General features: G+C 43.3%; 1 protein-coding gene across 1 annotated transcript in view; it reads right to left on the bottom strand.

The window, feature by feature from the left end:
- gramd1ba (GRAM domain containing 1Ba) overlaps positions 1-15,711 on the bottom strand; it is a 178,451-nt gene extending 162,740 nt beyond the window's left edge. The window contains exon 1 of the mRNA XM_045717302.1: positions 15,431-15,711. Within this exon, the coding sequence (XP_045573258.1) occupies positions 15,431-15,579 (149 nt within the window). The 5' untranslated portion in view covers positions 15,580-15,711. The remainder of the gene's footprint in view (positions 1-15,430) is intronic.
- Between the last annotated feature and the right edge of the window lie 6,859 nt (positions 15,712-22,570).

Genomic DNA, 22,570 nt, shown 5'->3' with positions numbered 1-22,570 from the left:
CCGACGAACCATCAAACAGGCAAAGCGTCAATACAGGACTATGATCGAGTTGTACTAGACCGGCTCCGACGGTCATTGGATGTGGCGGGCCTTGCAAACTACTACGGACAACAAAGGGAAGCACAGCCGCGAGCTGCCCTTTGACACGAGCCTACCAGACGAGCTAAATAACTTCTATGCTCACTTCAAGACAAGCAACACTGAAGCATGCATGAGAGCATCAGCTGTTCCGGATGATTGTGTGTTTACGCTCTCCGTAGCCGATGTGAGTAAGACCTTTAACCTCTCTGGGCTAGGCGGGACGAATTCGTCCCACCTACGTAACAGCCAGTTGAATCCTGTGGCGCGATTTTCAAAACTTTTGAAATGCTATTACTTCAATTTCTCAAACATATGACTATTTTACAGCTATTTAAAGACAAGACTCTCGTTAATCTAACCACACTGTCCGATTTCAAAAAGGCTTTACAACGAAAGCAAAACATTAGATTATGTCAGCAGAGTACCAAGCCAGAAATAATCAGACACCCATTTTTCAAGCTAGCATATAATGTCACATAAACCCAGAAGACAGCTAAATGCAGCACTAACCTTTGATGATCTTCATCAGATGACAACCCTAGGACATTATGTTATACAATACATGCATGTTTTGTTCAATCAAGTTCATATTTATATCAAAAACCAGCTTTTTACATTAGCATGTGACGTTCAGAACTAGCATACCCCCCGCAAACTTCGGGGGAATTCGCTAACATTTTACTAAATTACTCACGATAAACGTTCACAAAAAGCATAAAAATTATTTTAAGAATTATAGATACAGAACTCCTCTACGCACTCGATATGTCCGATTTTAAAATAGCTTTTCGGATATAGCACATTTTGCAATATTCTAAGTACATAGCCCGGCATCACAGGGCTAGCTATTTAGACACCCAGCAAGTTTAGCATTCACCATAATCAGATTTACTATAAGAAAAATGGTCTTACCTTTCCTGTTCTTCGTCAGAATGCACTCCCAGGACTTCTACTTCAATAACAAATGTTGGTTTGGTCCCAAATAATCCATCGTTATATCCGAATAGCGGCGTTTTGTTTGTGCGTTCCATAAACTATCCGAAATGGTAAATAACGGTCGTGCGCATGGCGCATTTCGTGACAAAAAAAATCTAAATATTCCTTTACCGTACTTCGAAGCATGTCAACCGCTGTTTAAAATCAATTTTTATGCCATTTTTCTCGTAGAAAAGCGATAATATTCCGACCGGGAATCTCCTTTTCGGCAAACAGAGGGAAAAAAAATCACAAAGACGGGGGCGGCCAGGTCACGCGCCTAAGCCCACAGTCCCTTGATCGGCCATTTGAGAAAGGCGATAAAGTGTTTCAGCCTGGGGCTGGGATGACGACATTCTGTTTTTTCCCGGGCTCTGAGCACCCATGGAAGACGTAGGAAGTGTCACGTTAGAGCAGAGATCCTTTGTAAAAGATAGAGATGGCAAAGAAGTTCCAGAAATGGTCAGACAGGCCACTTCCTGTAAAGGAATCTCTCAGGTTTTGACCTGTCATTTGAGTTCTGTTATACTCACAGACACCATTCAAAACAGTTTTAGAAACTTTGGAGTGTTTTCTATCCAAAGCCAATAATTATATGCATATTCTAGTTACTGGGCAGGAGTAGTAACCAGATTAAATCGGGTACGTTTTTTATCCAGACGTGTCAATACTGCCCCCTAGCCCTAACAGGTTAAACAGGTCAACATTCACAAGGCCGCAGGGCCAGATGGATTACCAGGAAGTGTACTCCGAGCATGCGCTGACCATTTGGCAAGTGTCTTCACTGACATTTTCAACCTGTCCCTGAACGATTCTGTAATACCAACATGTTTCAAGCACACCATCATAGTCCCTGTACCCAAGAACACCAAAGTAACCTGCCTGAATGACTACCGACCCGTAGCATTCACGTCTGTAGCCATGAAGTGCTTTGAAAGGCTGGTCATGGCTCCCATCAACACCATTATCCCAGAAACCCTAGACCCACACCAATTTGCATTCTGCCCCAATAGATCCACAGACGATGCAATCTCTATTGCATTCCACATTTCCCACCTGGACAAAAGGAACACCTATGTGAGAATGCTATTATTGACTACAGCTCAGCGTTCAACTCCATAGTGCCCTCAAAGCTCATCCCTAAGCTAAGGACACTGGGACTAAACACCTCCCTCTGCAACCGGTTCCGTCATGCGTGCTCAGTTACGTCATGTACTCCCAGTTCACCCATGACTGCATGGCCAAGCACGACTCCAACAGCATCATTAAGTTTCCCGACGACACAACAGTGGTAGGCCTGATCACTGACAACGATGAGACAGCCTATAGGGAGGAGGTCAGAGACCTGGGAGTGTGGTGCCAGGATTACAACCTTTCCCTCAATGCGATCAAGACAAAGGAGATGTTTGTGGACTACAGGAAAAGGAGAACCGAGCACACCCCCATTCTCATCGATGGGGCTGTAGTGGAGCAGGTTGAGAGCTTCAAGTTCCTTGGTGTCCACATCACCAACAAACTGTCATGGTCCATACACACCAAGACAGTCGTGACGAGGGAACCACAACATCTATCCCCCCTCAGGAGACTGAAAAGACTTGGCATGGGTTCTCAGATCCTGAAAAAGTTCTACAGCTTCACCATCGAGAGCATCCTGACCGGTTGCAGCGTCGCCTGGTATAGCAACTGCTCGGCCTCCGACCGCAAGGCACTACTGATGGTAGTGCGTACGTCCCTGTACCTCACTGGGGCCAAGCTTCCTGCCAGCCAGGACCTCTATACCAGGCTGTGTCAGAGGAAGGACCTAAATATTGCCAAAGACTCCAGCCACCCTAGTACCAGACTGTTCCCTCTGCTACCGCACGGCAAGCAGTACCAGAGCACCAAGTCCAGGTCCAAAGGCTTCTTAACAGCTTCTACCCCCAAGCAATAAGAGTCCTGAACAGCTAATCAAATGGATACAGACAATTTTCATTGCCTGCCCCCCCATTTTTACACTGCTGCTACTCTCTGTTTATTATCCAAGCATAGTCACTTCCGGACTACAAGCCGCAACTTTTTTCCCAGGCTTTGAACCCCGCGGCTTAAACAATGACGCGGCTAATATATGGATTTTTCCTGCTTTCACATTCTGTGACGTGCTCAGTTTTTTGGCGGCATGAAGCTTTCATTAGACCAATGAAATTGCCGAACGGGTTACGGTCAAACAACTTTTTTGTTTACTGTTTAGATTAAATCGAGCACGCTCAAACTTCCCATCATTCTGATTACGGTAGTGATTTTGTCACCCTCATCATGGCAAAGAAGGCGATTTATCTGGCTGTTGGAAAAGGAAATAGAGCTGCTGCACAGGAGCTTGGTCTTAATGAGTCGATGATAAGACGTTGGAAACAGCAGCATGAGGAATTGACTAAGTGCAAAAAGACAACTAAAGCTTACTGCAATTTTTTTTATTTTTTGTTACAAGCCGTGTTTCGGTAAAGCCTATTTATTTTTGTTACAAGCCGTGTTTCGTTAAAGCCTGTGTAAAGTTACAATTTGTTTCAATGTACCGGTAGGCACCTGCGGCTTATAGACATGTGCGGCTTATTTATGTTCAAAATCAACAAAAAAAAATTAATTCAGTGGGTGCGGCTTATATTCAGGTGCGCTTAATAGTCCGGAAATTACGATATGTCATTTTGGCCTTATCCAGGCCTCCTTTAAGAGTCCATCAGTAGGTGCTCCAAAGCAAAAATGTAATATGAAGCTTTACTGCTTGTTCTGTAATATGAGTAATATTTTAATTTCAATAAAAAAAAGAATCATACATACTTCTCATGTTACAGAACAAGCAGTAAAGCTTCATATGACATACAGTGCGGGGAAAAAATTATTTGATCCCCTGCTGATTTTGTATGTTTGCCCACTGACAAAGAAATGATCAGTCTATAATTTTAAAGTTAGTGAGCTGAGATTAGGAGCACACTCCTAAAGGGAGTGCTCCTAACCGCAGCTTGTTACCTGTATAAAAGACACCTGTCCACAGAAGCAATCAATCAATCAGATTCCAAACTCTCCACCATGGCCAAGACCAAAGAGCTATCCAAGGATGTCAGTGACAAGATTGTAGACCTACACAAGGCTGGAATTGACTACAAGACCATCGCCAAGCAGCTTGGTGAGAAGGTGACAACAGTTGGTGAGATTATTCGCAAATGGAAGAAACACAAAAGAACTGTCAATATCCCTCGGCCTGGGGTTCCATGCAAGATCTCACCTCGTGGAGTTGCAATGATCATGAGAACGGTGAGGGTTCAGCCCAGAACTACACGGGACAATCTTGTCAATGATCTCAAGGCAGCTGGGACCATAGTCACCAAGAAAACAATTGGTAACACACACTACGCCGTGAAAGACTGAAATCCTGCAGTGCCCGCAAGGTCCCCCTGCTCAAGAATACATATACATGCCCGTCTGAAGTTTGCCAATGAACATCTGAATGATTCAGAGGACAACTGGTGAAAGTGTTGTGGTCAGATGAGACCAAAATGGAGCTCTTTGGCATCAACTCAACTCGCCGTGTTTGGAGGAGGAGGAATGCTGCCTATGACCCCAAGAACACCATCCCCACCGTCAAACATGGAGGTGGAAACATTATGCTTTGGGGGTGTTTTTCAGCTAAGGGGACAGGACAACTTCACCGCATCATTTGACAGGGCCATGTACTGTCAAATTTTGGGTGAGAACCTCCTTCCCTCAGCCAGGGCATTGAAAATGGGTCGTGGATGGGTATTCCAGCATGACAATGACCCAAAACACACGGCCAAGGCAACAAAGGAGTGGCTCAAGAAGAAGCACAATTAGGTCCTGGAGTGGCCTAGCCAGTCTCCAGACCTTAATCCCATAGAAAATCTGTGGAGGGAGCTGAAGGTTCGAGTTGCCAAACGTCAGCCTCGAAACCTTAATGACTTGGAGAAGATCTGCAAAGAGGAGCGGGACAAAATCCCTCCTGAGATGTGTGCAAACCTGGTGGCCAACTACAAGAAACGTCTGACCTCTGTGATTGCCAACAAGGGTTTTGCCACCAACTACTAAGTCATGTTTTGCAGAGGGGTCAAATACTTATTTCTCTCATTAAAATGCAAATCAATTTATAAAATTTTTGACATTTTTGTTGTTGTTCCGTCTCTCACTGTTCATATAAACCTACCATTAAAAGTATAGACTGATCATTTCTTTGTAAGTGGGCAAACGTACAAAATCAGTAGGGGATCAAATACTTTTTTCCCCCCACTGTACATTTTTACTTTGGAGCACCTACTGATGGAAGCCTGGATAAGCCCAAAACGTCATAAATATGCCAACTTTGATTAATTATTTCTCAATTATGCTTTTAGATGATACAGATCTCAAATATATGTCATTAAAAAACTTACTCCAAAGGACCATTCTATAGATTACATTTGATGGAAATCCCCCAAAATCATGGTATTTTTTTGTCCTGGTTTCGTGAAGAATCACTCTAATCTTGAACACATAATAATGAGTTATTTTGGAATGGGATGCAAGATGATTCGTAGATCAGTGATTCTGTGCAGTCTGACAGCAAAAAACACACACAGCGCCTGAGCATGGCTGCCCATATACCCCTGGGCGAGAAAACCCCAGTAGTATCAGAAGTGTGGCCAAGTGTCAGCAGCACACAAATTAGAGTGCAGCAGTGCACTCTCAGTCTCATGCATGGCCTCACTCCAAGGTTAACATGGCACAGTGTCAAGAGACAGAGATACCTCACCACCACCAGGAGAAGTTTAAAGCATATAGACAATATTATAAACTGGGCGGTTCGAGCCCTGAATGCTGATTGGCTGACAGCCATGGTATATCAGACTGTATACCACTGGTATGACAAAACATTTACTTTTACTGCTCTAATTCCGTTGGTAACCAGATTTTTATTAGCAAACAGGCACCTCGAGAGGATTTATTGAATGTAAGAGCAACGTCAACTCACCAACATTACGACTAGCAATACGACTTTCCCGAAGCGGATCCTCTGTTTGGTCCACCACCCGGGACAATAGATCGGATCTCAGCCGGCGACCCAAAACAACGGCGCCGCAGAAGGGGCAGACGGAGTGGTCTTCTGGTCAGGCTCCATAGGCCGGCACATAGCGCACCGCTCCCGAGTATACTACTCGCCAATGTCCATTTTCTTGACAACAAGGTAGACGAAATCCGAGCAAGGGTTGCCTTCCAGAGAAACATCAGAGATTGTAACGTTCTTTGTTTCTAGGAAACATGGCTCACTCAGGATACGTTATCAGAGTCGGTACAACCACCTGGTTTCTTCACGCATCGCACATACAGAAACAAACAACTCTCTGTTAAAAAAAGGGCGGGGCTGTAAGCATTATGATTAACGAGACGTGGTGTGATCATAACAACATACATGAACTCAAGTTCTTTTGTTCACCTTACCTAGAATTCCTTACAATCAAATGCTGATCGCATTATCTACCAAGAGAATTCTCTTCGATTATAATCACAGTCGTGTATATCCCCCCAAGCAGACACCTCGACGGCCGTGAAAGAACTTCATTGGACTCTATGTAAACTAGAAACCACATATCCTGAGGCTGTATTTATTGTAGCTGGGGATTTTAACAAGAATAATCTGAAAACAAGGCTCCCTAAATTTTATCAGCATATCGAATGCACGACCCGGGCTGGCAAAACCCTGAATCATTGTTATTCTAACTTCCACAATGCATACAAAGCCCTCCCTCGCCCTCCTTTCGGCAAATCTGACCACGACTATTTTGTTGCTCCCATCCTATAGATCGAAACTAAGACAGGAAACGCCTGTGCTCAGGTCTGTTCAACGCTGGTCCGACCTATCGGATTCCACGCTTCAAGATTGCTTCGATCTGGTGCACCGGGATATGTTCCACATAGCGTCGGACAACAACATTGATGAATACGCTGATTCGGTGAGCGAGTTTATTAGCAAGTGCATCGGTGATGTTGTACCCACAGCGACTATTAAAACCTTCCCCAACCAGAAACCGTGGATTGATGGCAGCATTCGCACAAAACTGAAAGCGTGAACCATGGCTTTTAATCAGGGCAAGGCGACCGGAAACATGACCGAATACAAACAGTGTAGCTATTCCCTCCGCAAGGCAATCAAACAAGCTAAACGTCAGTATAGAGACAAAGTAGAGTCGCAATTCAACGGCTCAGACACGAGAGGTATGTGGCAGGGTCTACAGTCAATCACGGACTACAAAAAGAAAACCAGCCCCGTCGCGGACCCCGATGTCTTGCTCCCAGACAAACTAAACAACAACCCTCGCAAGGCTGCCGACCCAGACGGTATCCCTCGCCGCGTTCTCAGAGCATGCGCAGACCAGCTGGCTGGTGTGTTTACGGACATATTCAATCAATCCTTATCACAGCCTGCTGTTCCCACATGCTTCAAGAGGGCCACCATTGTTCCAGTTCCCAAGAAAGCTAAGGTAACTGAGCTAAATGACTATTTCCCCGTAGCACTCACTTCCATCATCATGAAGTGCTTTGAGAGACTAGTCAAGGACCATATCACCTCCACCCTACCTGACACCCTAGACCCACTCCAATTTGCTTACAGCCCCAATAGGTCCACAGATGACACAATCACAATCACACTGCCCTAACCCATCTGGACAAGAGTAATACCTATGTAAGAATGCTGTTTATCGACTACAGCTCAGCATTTAACACCATAGTATCCTCCAAATTCGTCATTAAGCTCGAGACTCTGGGTCTCGACCCCGCCACGTGTAACTGGGTCCCGGACTTCCTGACAGGCCGGCCCCAGGTGGTGAGGGTAGGAAACAACATCTCCACCCCGCTGATCCTCAACACTGGGGCCCTACAAGGGTGCGTTCTCAGCCCTCTCCTGTACTCCCTGTTCACCCATGACTGCGTGGCCATGCACGCCTCCAACTCAATCATCATGTTTGCAGACGACACTACAGTGGTAGGCTTGATTACCAACAACAACGAGACGGCCTACAGGAAAATAACCTCACACTCAATGTCAACAAAACAAAGGAGATGATCGTGGACTTCAGGAAACAGCAGAGGGAGCAGCCCCCTATCCACATCGACGGGACAGTAGCGGAGAAGGTGGAAAGTTAAGTTCCTCAGCATACACATCACGGACAAACTGAAAATGGTCCACCCACACAGACAGAGTGTTGAAGAAGGTGCAACAGCGCCTCTTCAACCTCAGGAGGCTGAAGAAATTCGGCTTGTCACCAAAAACACCCAAACTTTTACAGATGCACAATCGAGAGCATCCTGTCGGGCTGAATCACCGCCTGGTACGGCAACTGCTCCGCCCACAACCGTAAGGCTCTCCAGAGGGTAATGAGGTCTGCACAATGCATCACCGGGGGCAAACTACCTGCCCTCCAGGACACCTACACCACCCGATGTCACAGGAAGGCCAAAAAGATCAAAGGACAACAACCACCCGAGCCACTGCCTGTACACCCCGCTATCATCCAGAAGGCGAGGTCAGTACAGGTGCATCAAAGCTGGGACCGAGAGACTGAAAAACAGCTTCTATCTCAAGGCCATCAGACTGTTAAATAGCCATCGCTAACATTGAGTGGCTGCTGCCAACATAGTGACTCATCTCTAGCCACTTTAATAATTAAAAAATTGGATGTAATAAATGTATCACTAGCCACTTTAACCTCTATGGGCTAGGTGGGACGCTTGCGTCCCACCTACGTAACAGCCACTGCCAGCCTGTGGCGCGATTTTCAAAACCTTAAAAATCCTATTACTTCAATTTCTCAAACATATGACTATTTTACAGCCATTTAAAGACAAGACTCTCGTTAATCTAACCACACTGTCCGATTTCAAAAAGGCTTTACAACGAAAGCAAAACATTAGATTATGTCAGCAGAGTACCAAGCCAGAAATAATCAGACACCCATTTTTCAAGCCAGCATATAATGTCACCAAAACCCAGAAGACAGCTAAATGCAGCACTCACCTTTGATGATCTTCATCAGATGACAACCCTAGGACATTATGTTATACAATACATGCATGTTTTGTTCAATCAAGTTCATATTTATATCAAAAACCAGCTTTTTACATTAGCATGTGACGTTCAGAACTAGCATACCCCCGCAAACTTCCGGGGAATTCGCTAACATTTTACTAAATTACTCACGATAAACGTTCACAAAAAGCATAACAATTATTTTAAGAATTATAGATACAGACCTCCTCTATGCACTCGATATGTCCGATTTTAAAATAGCTTTTTGGTGAAAGCACATTTTGCAATATTCTAAGTACATAGCCCAGGCATCACGGGCTCGCTATTTAGACACCCGGCAAGTTTAGCACTCACCATAATCATATTTACTATTATAAAAGTTTGATTACCTTTTGTTGTCTTCGTCAGAATGCACACCCAGGACTGCTACTTCAATAACAAATGTTGGTTTGGTCCAAAATAATCCATCGTTATATCCGAATAGCGGCGTTTTGTTCGTGCGTTCCAGACACTATCCGAAATAGTAAAGAAGTGTCGCGCGCATGGCGCAATTCGTGACAATAAAATTCTAAATATTCCATTACCGTACTTCGAAGCATGTCAACCGCTGTTTAAAATCAATTTTTACGACATTTTTCTCGTAGAAAAGCGATAATATTCCGACAGGGAATCTCCTTTTCGGCAAACAGAGGAAAAAATCCCAAAGGCGGGGGCGGTCGGGGTCACGCGCATAAGCCCAGTGTCCCTTGATCGGCCACTTGAGAAAGGCGATAATGTGTTTCAGCCTGGGGCTGGAATGACGACATTCTGTTTTTTCCCGGGCTCTGAGCGCCTATGGACGACGTGGGAAGTGTCACGTTAGAGCAGAGATCCTTAGTAAAAGATAGAGATGGAAAAGAAGTTCAAGAAATGGTCAGACAGGCCACTTCCTGTAAAGGAATCTCTCAGGTTTTGACCTGCCATTTGAGTTCTGTTATACTCACAGACACCATTCAAACAGTTTTAGAAAATTTAGGGTGTTTTCTATCCATATGTAATAAGTATATGCATATTCTAGTTACTGGGTAGGAGTGGTAACCAGATTAAATCGGGTATGTTTTTTATCCAGCCGTGTCAATACTGCCCCCTAGCCCTAACAGGTTAAACAATGCCACTTTATATAATGTTTACATACCCTAGATTACTCATCTCATATGTATATACTGTACTCTATCCTTCACTCACGCCACCAAACTTACCCTAGTAAAACTGACTATCCTACTGATCCTTGACTGCGGCGATGTCATCTACAAAATAGCTTCCAATACTCTACTCAGCAAACTGGATGCAGTCTATCACAGTGCCATCTGTTCTGTTACCAAATCACCTTATACCACCCACCACTGCGACCTGTATGCTCTAGTCGCCAGACCCACTGGCTCCAGGTCATCTATAAGTCTATGCTTGGTAAAGCTCCGCCTTATCTCAGTTCACTGGTCACGATAACAACACTCACCCGTAGCACACGTTCCAGCAGGTATATCTCACTGATCATCCCCAAAGCCAACACCTGATTTGGCCGCCTTTCCTTCCAGTTCTCTGCTGCCAGTGACTGGAACGAATTGCAAAAATTGCTGAAGTTGGAGACTTTTATTTCCCTCACTAACTTTAAACATCAGCTATCTGAGCAGCTAACCGATCGCTGCAGCTGTACATAGTCCATCTGTAAATTGCCCAACCAATCTACCTACCTCATCCCCATACTGTTTTTATTTTATTTACTTTTCTGCTCTTTTGCACACCAGTAGCTCTACTTGCACATCATCATATGCTCATTTATCACTCGTGTTAATCTGCTAAATGTAATTATTCCTTTTGCACACACTGTGTATAGACTTTCTTTTTTTTCTACTGTGTCATTGACTTGTTTATTGTGTTATTGGCTTGTTTATTGTTTACTCCATGTGTAACTCTGTGTTGTTGTCTGTGTCACACTGCTTTGCTTTATCTTGGCCAGGTCGCAGTTGTAAATGAGAACTTGTTCTCAACTACCCTACCTGGTTAAATAACGGTGAAATAAAATAAAAATACCATCTACTGCATCTGGCCTATGCCGTTCGACCATCGCTCATCCATATATTGTTATGTACATATTCATTCCTTTACACTTGTGTGTATAAGGTAGTTGTTGTGAAATTGTTAGATTACTTGTTAGATATTACTGCATGGTCAGAACTAGAAGCACAAGCATTTCGCTACACTCGCATTAACATCTGCTAACCATGTGTATGTGACAAATAAAATTTGATTTGGCTTATGGCCAACATACCACGGCTAAGGGCTGTATCCAGGCAGTACGCGTTGCGTCTTTGCGTAAGAACAGCCCTTAGTCGTGGTATACTGGCCATACACCACACTCCCTTAGGCCTTATTGCTTAATTAAACCATTCAAATGTAGAGCAGGAAAGGTATGCTATCTGAATGTTGATTTAGAGATTACGGAGGTGCCCTCTATTGCTTAGGCATGGGATAGCCTACGTACTTGTGAATTATTAGCATATGGTGAAAGAGTTATCCTTTGCTTTAAATGAGGATGTCCAATCTGACAGACGCAATTCAATACCTCAATTGGACACTGCTTTGGTATAAAAATTATATTTAAAAAATGATTTTCCCCTCAGTGGAAGTACAAGCATCAGAATCCCATTGAAAAAGCCTTTGCTTAGAAGTGAAGTGCCTTTTGCTTAAACATGATATGATTCTTATATCCAATTCATAGAGACTTCATACCAGCGTATTGTAAATGATGCATGTCACGATGCATCTGAATATCAGCCAGCATTCTGAAGAATATTAAATAGTCTCATCTCATCATCTTTAGGCATTTTTAGTCAGGGTGGGGCGGTGAGCTTTATTCCACATGAAAGCAGACTGTACGTAAGCTTCAGAGTCCTCCTCTGTAGCCTTGATAGAGCATATAATCATCCCCCTTTTCTTTTCCTTTAATTAAACCCCTTCCAACCAAAGGGGGGGGGTCTGCCACCATCTCCCACTCGGTACAGTTACAATCAGTAATTTCCTGCTTTCCCAGGCCCCATTGACATCCCATGACATGTTGGTGGATCTGAAACGTGTAGGATGCTTTTGATCGGCAGGAGGCCTTGAATTGACATGAGGACAAATTGGCAGTGATTTGACTTTGATACAGATGTGGCAGCTGTATTACAGTGTTTTAATGGCTCGATTAACAGTGACAGCTGTTAAAAACAGAGTGCACACTGATCAGCTTTTGATTGATCCTATATTTGGTAAATCAATGCCTGATTGAGCCAACATCCATCGCGACTGATTACCTCTTATCAAAGGCATCAACTCACTCTTGCGCAGCTCAATAAAAGGTAGATACGTTAAAAGGATAGTTCAGAGATTTTACATAATTAGGTATGTTTCCTTATAGGCTTGGGCGGTAAACCATATATCTTACTTCCATCAGGGTATTTTGAAATAGCCACAGGATGGTTTTTCAATACCGTCAAAACTATTTCTTTGAAGTTTTTATATACATTTTTATAGTTGTAGCTACTTAAGTAAATACCTGCCGTCAACTTGTGCAATACGTTAGGAGATGAAGCAGATCGCATTCTTCATTTCACCTGTCACATTATTTTAAATGATGAAGCTTACCATAGTTCCCCAGAACAGTTGAGCCAGTCAAGTGTTTGTTTGTAAATAGCACAACGGGAGAAAGGGGAGCAGTTGAGTCCAGCTGTGTATTGACGGGTCGCGTTTAATATTGAAAGTCAACAGTGTTTTTTTGCTTCAATAGAGTGATCTGGGACGTGCCACTAGAGTTTTCCTTCACAGAAAATACATTAGTGCAACACATTCGGCTGAAAATAGCTTCATTTTCATCAGATGACAACAGAAGTGCAACACTATTTGGCTGGCAGCCACACTAGTAAATGAGCTGACAATGAAAAAGCACAATCTTCTTTGCAAAAATGATGCATGGCTATCATATTTTGAATGTTTAGCCAGCTACAGCTACCCATAGTTGGCTAGCTAGTTTATAGTTTGGTCATTTATTCCAATAAATTGTAGAATTCCAAAAAACATATTTATGAAGCTAGTTACATTTTATAGGCTCCTCACTATGAGACCAAGCCAATTTGAGCATCAATCCCATTTGCCAACACTAAAATAAATGTCATCTATATGTATTTTTATTAGCAAGCTTGCGTCATAATCTTGTCTCACATGCCGAAAATGCAGCCGTGCTGATTCAATTTTACACTTCGTGGCTACCGGAGTTTGACACAGGACCACAGCTTGCATTGTATGTGGGTCATATCAAACCCACAAGTGATCAAAGTTCTTCACTCGCTTCCTCAACCAACATTTCAGGCCGATGGGGCAACATTTGTGAATTGGACCACCAATTAAGATGCCAATCAAACTGCATCCGATTTTGACAGATTCCCCAGAGGTAAAGTGGCTAGCGTGAGGACTGCAGCCCTGGATACCACCCAACCCGATTTACTTACCTTGAAGACAGTCTGGACGAGGAGAGACAGCAAGCCACTGCTTTCAAGGTAAGGAAACAAATATCTAAATGTGTAAAACCGCTGAACTATTCCTTTAGTTTAAGGGAATAACAGGGTTCATAAGGCTTACTAAAAAAACAACACTGTGCTGCTTCCTCTCAGCACTTATCCTTGATGAGTACACAATGAATACCACCAAAACATGATCAGCATTTTAGCTCAGTGCTTTAGAAAGGCAAAACATTCAACAACGGAGACGATAATGAAAACTACCTGACCGTGAGGTGAATTCATGCACTAGGCCTACTCTGCTGTCAGACCAAGGACAAACAGCAAAGGATAAAGACATATCATCAGTGCTGGGCTGAACCAAGCACCTCACCTCAGCCACCCTCGTAACTCTCCCCATCTTGAAGCCAAGGTCAGGGGAACTAATGGGGGTGATAAGCTAAACAAACCTGGTGGTCACTTTGAGTACATTCAGCAAATGTTTACAGGCCTCTAAAATGTGTTGAATAAGTGTCCAATACTGAGTCACCTGCTATGTTGGTCATATAGTGTGCATTACATTGAATATGAAGACATATTTGGGTTTGAATGTTTGATTGACAGACATTAAGTGCTTCTCTGTTCTGATTGGCTTTGTTATTTTTACTGCATGTGACTGCAATGACAACACAAAAAAAATAAAAAATCTTAATAGGGGAGAGGTAAAGTCTACATGTAATTACTGTACACTGCATTATCAGGATACCTTCCTACGTTTACAGTTTATTTGCAGGCCAACGCTGAAATAGAGCTGTTGTAGAGAGTGGGCCATAAAAATCTGCACTTTTGGAGAGCGAATTATCCAGGAACAGGCAGGGCATAAGCAGAGTCAATACTGAGAGCAGGGGAAAGGGATCCCGCAACTACAACCCCCACTCTCCGCTCCCTCTCTCCTGGCCAAGCCGCTTCAAAAGGTGCCCTTCAAGAGCTGCAGCCTCCAGAACAGAGGTGCCTCTGCTTCTCTCTCATAGGCTGCCTGTGTGTGGTGGGAAGGAAGAACACTCTGTCTAACACCCAATACACAAGCCTAATGAGGGTAGGCTACTTCCCTGGTCTCTGCCTACACGAGACTTTTGCCAGCAAAATCATCCAGGCTAACTTTTATGATACATCATTGTCTGTAATTGTTTCAAACATAGTACTGTGAAGCATTGGGTTTCATTAAGTCTACCGGGGGTATTAGAATCAATAGTGTGTGTGTGTTATGCTGAGGTCTAAAATTAGATTGGGTTACATTGCTTGGGTTTGATTATATTCTGTATTATTCTAGCCTATTTCATTGCAATGTGTTGAGATACAAGTTATGTAGACTTCCAATTAGTAATGAAATTGTAGGGCTGCCAGCCTGGATATTTGAGAAATGTAATGCTGATGAGAGTTTAAGCGACAACACTACAAAGCACAGAGGACAACTTCACCGAGTTGGCCAGACAATACGTTGTGTTAGTTTTTGGAATTGAAGTTTGAAATGCAACAAAATTTCAACAAAATGTTGTAAAAACTGTTTGAATGCAGTGTCATGTTCACAAGATCAGGCTGCATTCAGTCTCCCGAATCCATGTTTATTCTGTTTATAAAAATACTTATTTTACAAAAGATCTCATCCACTAATGCCACTGGTTTTATTGACAGTATACATATCTAAATATCTATGCAACTTTCGTTTTACTCCAACCCAACAAACCTCACGCCATTTTTATGGCAATGTTTTACGTTTGAGCATGAGTATAGCGAAGGACGACAGACTACTGCCTACCTGTGTCCTCTCGAGTTCGACGGAATTGGTGACGGCGGTTTGCTTCGTTGTTGCTGCTGCAAGTACCCCAGACTGATGCTCCTCGTCAAACATTCGTCCTCAGCCTCTTCGAGCTTCAGCTCCGGGATCAAATGTCCGTTGTTTGCCATTTGATAAGTTTAATGCGAAGGGCTAATGTACACAATACATGCGATGTTGCACTTCGTAAGGTTGTTAAAATGGGGCAGCTACAAGCGCCGTTAGAGGTTAAACCCGTGTGAAATATTATGTTTTTGCTGTCCTCCCTGCATCGATAGGTTGACCGATTCTCCGACAGAGTGATGTGACGGAGAAGAGCACACTTCGCGGGGGTGGAGTGGGGTAAGCGACGCAAATTAGTACTTCACAGGCACCTGCCCCGTTGCCCTCAATAAATAAAGTTTGAGCCATGAGTATGCCTATAAAGCATAACGATACCCTTATGTTCTTCAATATAACTATTTTTACATTTGCACGCAAAAGGTTCAAAATTACTTGTCTTTATTTTTTGCCAATGCCTTCCCACTGGGCGCAGCATCAATTCAACGTCTTTCCACATGGTTCTAAGCTTTCGTTGAAATTACGTGGAAACAACGTTGATTCTACCAGTGTTTGGCCAGTGGGTTCTCGAGGGTAACTTGGGGCAAAACGGCCCCATTAATAAAAATGTGTAAATTCTGATACAAAAAAAGCTACGTTTGTATAAGGTATGTCGTGATGGTTATTAGCCAAGCAAACCGAATGGATATGTGGCTACAGTTGACAACATTTGAGATATTATTGAATAAAAAATAATATTTTGCCCCAGTACAAGATTATTGGGTTGTTCACATGTTATCGGAAGTTCCGAGTGGGAAGGTTAAATTGAATGTACAGTAATTACAAGAAAACTGAGGTGATTCTGCTGAGTTCAGAACCAAGTGGGAAGGTGGTAATTACCTGTTGTAAAGTTGTAAATACCATTTGGATGCATTCACGTGCTTTGAACTCATTGAGAAATGCTGATTGGCTAATGGCCAACAAGCTGCATCAACCATAAACTAAAAGTACAGCTATCATTAGGGTGAACACATGTCCCGGATTGTGCGGGGCAGTCCCGCATTTCGTCCCTTTCCTATGTCCCACATTTTATTATCAAATTCAAACAGTACTAATCTAACTTACAAAAAAAGGTTGATTTGTCCTATATTTGTCATTTTCAATCTGTCTCTTAAGTTACGCTTATGAAAAACAAGAAATATATATAAATATATACATTATATATATATCATAAGGATGTGGCAGTTGTGATGTTGCTGACACAGTCCAGATCTTATAACAACTGGATAGGTATTATTTTAAGTATCAGCTAACCACATCACATGTTATAGCAATCTATAAGTTCATGACACATTTGATGACGTGGCATGCAACCATTGGTTGATGCATGCCACGTTTGAGCAGAGGAACGGGACCCATATTCTGCGAAAGCGCAAGACGAGACGTAAGCAAATGTCATAGGCTTATCATCAACCAATCACATTTCTCAAATCCTTTCGGGCTAAATTCCAGCTAAACTGGGAGAGGATAGTTATGCCTGCTATACTACACAAAAATATAAACGCAGCATGCAACAATTTCAAAGATTTTACTGAGTTACAGTTCATATAAGGAAATTATTAAATCTAAATAAATTCATTAGGACCTAATTTATGTAATTCACATGACTGGGTATACAGATATGCATCTGTTGGTCACAGATTAAAAACATTTTTTTAAGGGAAGTTAGAAACCAATAAACACAGGCAGTTAGAAACGCCAAGGCTAGCTTTTTCAAACAGAAATTTGCTTCCTGCAACTCAAACTCTAAAAAGTTCTGGGACATTGTAAAGTCCATGGAGAATAAGAACACCTCCTCCCAACTGCCCACTGCACTGAGGATAGGAAACTGTCACCACCGATAAGCCCACTATAATTGAGAATTTCAATAAGCATTTTTCTATGGCTGGCCATGCTTTCCACCTGGCTACCCCTACTGCATTCAACAGCACTGCACCCCCCACAGCTACTCGCCCAAGCCTCCCCCATTTCTCCTTCTCCCAAATCCATTCAGCTGATGTTCGGAAAGAGCTGCAAAATCTGGACCCCTACAAATCAGCTGGGCTTGACAATCTGGACCCTTTGTTTCTAAAATTATCTGCCGAAATTATTGCAACCCCTATTACTAGCCTGTTCAACCTCTCTTTCGTGTCGTCTGAGATTCCCATAGATTAGAAAGCAGCTGCTGTCATCCCCCTCTTCAAAGGAGGTGACACTCTTGACCCAAATTGCTACAGACCTATATCCATCCTACCCTGCCTTTCTAAGGTCTTCGAAAGCCAAGTCAACAAACAGATTACCGACCATTTCGAATCCCACCGCACCCTCTCCGCTATGCAATCTGGTTTCAGAGCTGGTCATGGGTGCACCTCAGCCACGCTCAAGGTCCTAAACGACATCGTAACCGCCGATAAAAATACTGTGCTGCCGTATTCATTGACCTGGCCAAAGCTTTTGACTCTGTTAATCACCACATCCTCATCGGCAGACTCAGTAGCCTTGGTTTCTCAAACGATTGTGTCGCCTGGTTCACCAACTACTTCTCTGATAGAGTTCAGTGTGTCAAATCGGAGGGCCTGCTGTCCGGACCTCTGGCACTCTCTATGGGGGTACCACAGGGTTCAATTCTTGGGCCAACTCTTTTCTCTGTATACATCAATGATGTCGCTCTTGCTGCTGGTGAATCTCTGATCCACCTCTACGCAGACGACACCTTTCTGTATACTTCTGGCCCTTCTTTGGACACTGTGTTAACAACCCTCCAGACGAGCTTCAATGCCATACAACTCTCCTTCCGTGGTCTCCAACTGCTCCTAAATACAAGTAAAACTAAATGCATGCTCTTCAAGCGATCGCTGCCTGCACCTGCCCGTCTGTCCAGCATCACTTCTCTGGACGGTTCTGTCTTAGAATTTGTGGACAACTACAAATACCTAGATGTCATTTACAAAATAGCCTCCAATACCCTACTCAACAAGCTGGATGCAGTCTATCACAGTGCCATCCGTTTTGTCACCAAAGCCCCATATACTACCCACCACTGCGACCTGTACGCTCTCGTTGGCTGGCCTTCGCTTCATAATCGTCGCCAAACACATTGACTCCAGGTCATCTACAAGATCCTGCTAGGTAAAGTCCCCCCTTATCTCCGCTCACTGGTCACCATAGCAGCACCCACCTGTAGCACGCGCTCCAGCAGGTATATCTCTCTGGTCACCCCTAAAGCCAACTCCTCCTTTGGTCGTCTCTCCTTCCAGTTCTCTGCTGCCAATGACTGGAACGAACTACAAAAATCTCTGAAACTGGAAACACTTATCTCCCTCACTAGCTTTAAGCACCAGCTGTCAGAGCAGCTCACAGATCACTGCACCTGTACATAACCCATCTATAATTTAGCCCAAACTACTACCTCTTCCCTACTGTATTTATTTATTTATTTATTTATTTTGCTCCTTTGCACCATATTATTTATATTTTAACTTTGAACTTTCTTCAAATAACATCTACCATTCCAGTGTTTTACTTGCTATACTGTATTTACTCTGCCACCATGGCCTTTTTTTTGCCTTTACCTCCCTTATCTCACATCATTTGCTCACATTGTATATAGTCTTATTTTTCTACTGTATCATTGATTGTATGTTTTTTTACTCCATGTGTAACTCTGTGTTTTTGTATGTTGTCGAACTGCTTTGCTTTATCTTGGCCAGGTCGCAATTGTAAATGAGAACTTGTTCTCAACTTGCCTACCTGGTTAAATAAAGGTGAAATAAAAAAAATAAAAGTAGGGGAGTGGATCAGAAAACCAGTCAGTATTTGGTGTGACCACTATTTGCCTCATGCAGCGCGACACATCCTTCACATAGAGTTGATCAGGCTGTTGATTGTGGCCTGTGGAATGTTGTCCTACTCTTCAATGGCTGTGCAAAGTTTCTGGATATTGGCAGGAACTGGAACGCTGTCGGAAACGTCGATCCAGAGCATCCCAAACTGCTCAATGGGTGACATGTCTAGTGAGTACTGTATGCAGGCCGTGGAAGAACTGGCACATTTTCAGCTTCCAGGAATTGTGTACAGACCCTTGCGACATGGTCATGATGAAACATGAGGTGATGGTGGTGGATGAATGGGCCTCAGGATCTTGTCACGGTATCTCTGTGCATTAAAATTCCCATCGATAAAATGCAATTGTGTTTGTTTTCCGTAGCTTATGCCTGCCTATACCGTAACCGCACCGCCACCATGCAGCACTCTGTTCACAATGTTGACATCAGCAAACCACTTGCCTACACAATGCCATACATGCTGTTTGCCATCTGCCCGGTACAGTTGAAACCAGGATTCATCCGTGAAGAGCACACTTCTCCAGCATACCAGTAGCCATCGAAGGGGAGCATTTACCCACTGAAGACAGTTACGACTCTGAACTGCAGTCAGGTCAAGACCCTGGTGAGGACGACAAGCACGCAGATAAGCTTTCCTGAGATGGTTTCTGACAGTTTGTGCAAAAATTCTTCAGTTGTGCAAACGCAGTTTCATCAGCTGTTCAGGTGGCAGGTCTCAGACGGTCCCGCAGGTGAAGAAGCCGGATGTGGAGGTCCTGGGCTGGCGTGGTTACACGTGGTCTGTGGTTGTGAGGCCTGTTGGAGGTACTGCCAAATTCTCTAAAATGACGTTGGAGGCAGCTTATGATAGAGAAATGAACATAAAATTATCTGGCAACAGCTGTGGCGGACATTCCTGCAGTCAGCATGCCAATTGCACGCTCCCTCAATACTTGAGACATCTGTGGCATTGTGTTTTGTGACAACTTCACATATTAGAGTGGCCTTTTATTGTCCACAGCACAAGGTAATGATCTGTGTAAAGATCATGCTGTTTAATCAGCTTCTTGATATGTCACACCTGTCAGGTGGATGGTCTATCTTGGCAAATGAGAAATGCTCACTAACAGGGATGTTAGAAATTTGTGCACTACATTTGAGAGAAATAAGCTTTTTGTGCATATGGAACATTTCTGGAAACATGGGACCAAGACATTACATGTTGCATTGATATTTTTGTTCAGTGTACTTACAAAAAGCGTACTTCTGCCAAAGAGCTACAAAAGTAAGTAATTGGCCCAAATAAACTGAAAGATAAGGTAATTTTGTCAAACTTGTGAGGCTCTCCATGCTCATTAATTGATCATTCAACATCTTTACTCCTACATCACTCAATCCCGTTTTAAAAGTGTCCCTTCCTGGAGAAGGGTGTAATTGCGGCCCACAATCTGGAGCGTTCCTGCATGTGGGCATTTCTGCATCTGCAGGAACCTCTCTTTATACTTCTATTGGTCCATTTTTAAACTATGACTACAGTACAGTAGGTGGCGGTAATGCACCATAACGTTGGATAACAGCAGAAGAAGAGGCGGGGCGACACTAGTAGATTAAATCTAATTTTAAACCTAACCTTAACCACACTGCTAACCTTAGCCTAAACTTAAATTAAGGGGGGGGGGGGCATCGCTCCACCACTTCTCACAATGGTGCTTGTTTAGTAAAGTTAGATCAAAGCTCAATCAATGTCTTGGAAGATCACACAATGATTCATTAGTATTCCACACAACATAACCAAATATAATAGCATAGTATAACATTACTGTTACACCAAAAATTTCGTAGGAAATTTTAGGATGGTTAGTTGAATAGTCTCAAAAAGATTTTAATGTGGCCAAAACTCAACAGTGCGTGCCACTAGGCAGAATGTGGTTTGATTTAAACAAAATACAGGAAGGTTATATAATTTAACACCATCTGCTCTAACTTGTTTACAAAATATTACATTCAAGAGGATGGTGTTTTTGCATATTCCCATGAAACTGATAGAGATCTAATGATTGGCATGCAAGGGGTGGTGGTCTGTGTATATTTGTAAACAACAGCTGGTGCACAAAATCTAATATTAAGGAAGTCTCAAGGTTTTGCTCGCCAAAGGTAGAGTATCTCATGATAAGCTTTAGACCACACTATTTACCAAGAATAGTTTTCATCTGTATTTTTCATAGCTGTATATTTACCACTACAAACCGATGCTGGCACTAAGTCTGCATTCAATGAGCTGTATAAGGCCATAAGCAAACAGGAAGACGCTCATCAAGAGGCAGCGCTCCTAGTGGCCGGGACTTTAATGCAGGGAAACTTAAATCCGTTTTACCTAATTTCTACCAGCATGTTAATGTGGAACCAGAGGAAAAAAAACTTTACTCCATACAGAGACGCGTACAAAGCTCTCCCTTGCCCTCCATTTGGCAAATCTGACCATAATTCTATCCCGATTCCTGCTTTACAAGCAAAACTAAAGCAGGAAGCACTAGTGACTCGGTCAATAAAGAAGTGGTCAAATGATGTAGATGCTAAGCTACAGGAGTGTTTTGCTAGCACAGACTGGAATATGTTTCTGGATTCTTCCGATGGCATTGAGGAGTACACCACATCAGTCACTGGCTTCAAGTGCATCGATGACGTCGTCCCCACAGTCACCGTACGTACATACCCCAACCAGAATCCATGGATTACAGGCAACATCTGCACTGAGCTAAAGGGTAGAGCTGCCGCATTCAAGGAGTGGGACTCTAACCCGGGCGCTTATACTAACCATCAAACAGGCAAAGTGTAAATACAGGTCTAAGATTGAATCGTACTACACAGGCTCCGAAGCTCGTCGGATGTGGCAGGGCTTGCAAACTATTACAGGCTACAAAGGGAAGCACAGCCATGAGCTGCCCAGTGACACGAGCCTACCAGACAAGCTAAATTACTTCTATGCTCGCTTCGAGGCAAGCAACACTGAAGCATGCATGAGAGCATCAGCTGTTCCGGACGACTGTGTGATCACGCTCTCCGTAGCCGATGTGAGTAAGACCTTTAAACAGGTCAACATTCACAAGGTCAGATGGATTACCAGGAAGTGTACTCCGAGCATGCACTGACCAACTGGCAAGTGTCTTTACTGACATTTTCAACCTGTCCCTGACTGAGTCTGTAATACCAACATGTTTCA

Source organism: Salmo salar, chromosome ssa04 (assembly GCF_905237065.1).
Source record: "Salmo salar chromosome ssa04, Ssal_v3.1, whole genome shotgun sequence".
Lineage (NCBI taxonomy): Eukaryota > Metazoa > Chordata > Actinopteri > Salmoniformes > Salmonidae > Salmo > Salmo salar.
This window is presented reverse-complemented; position numbering and strand designations above follow the sequence as displayed.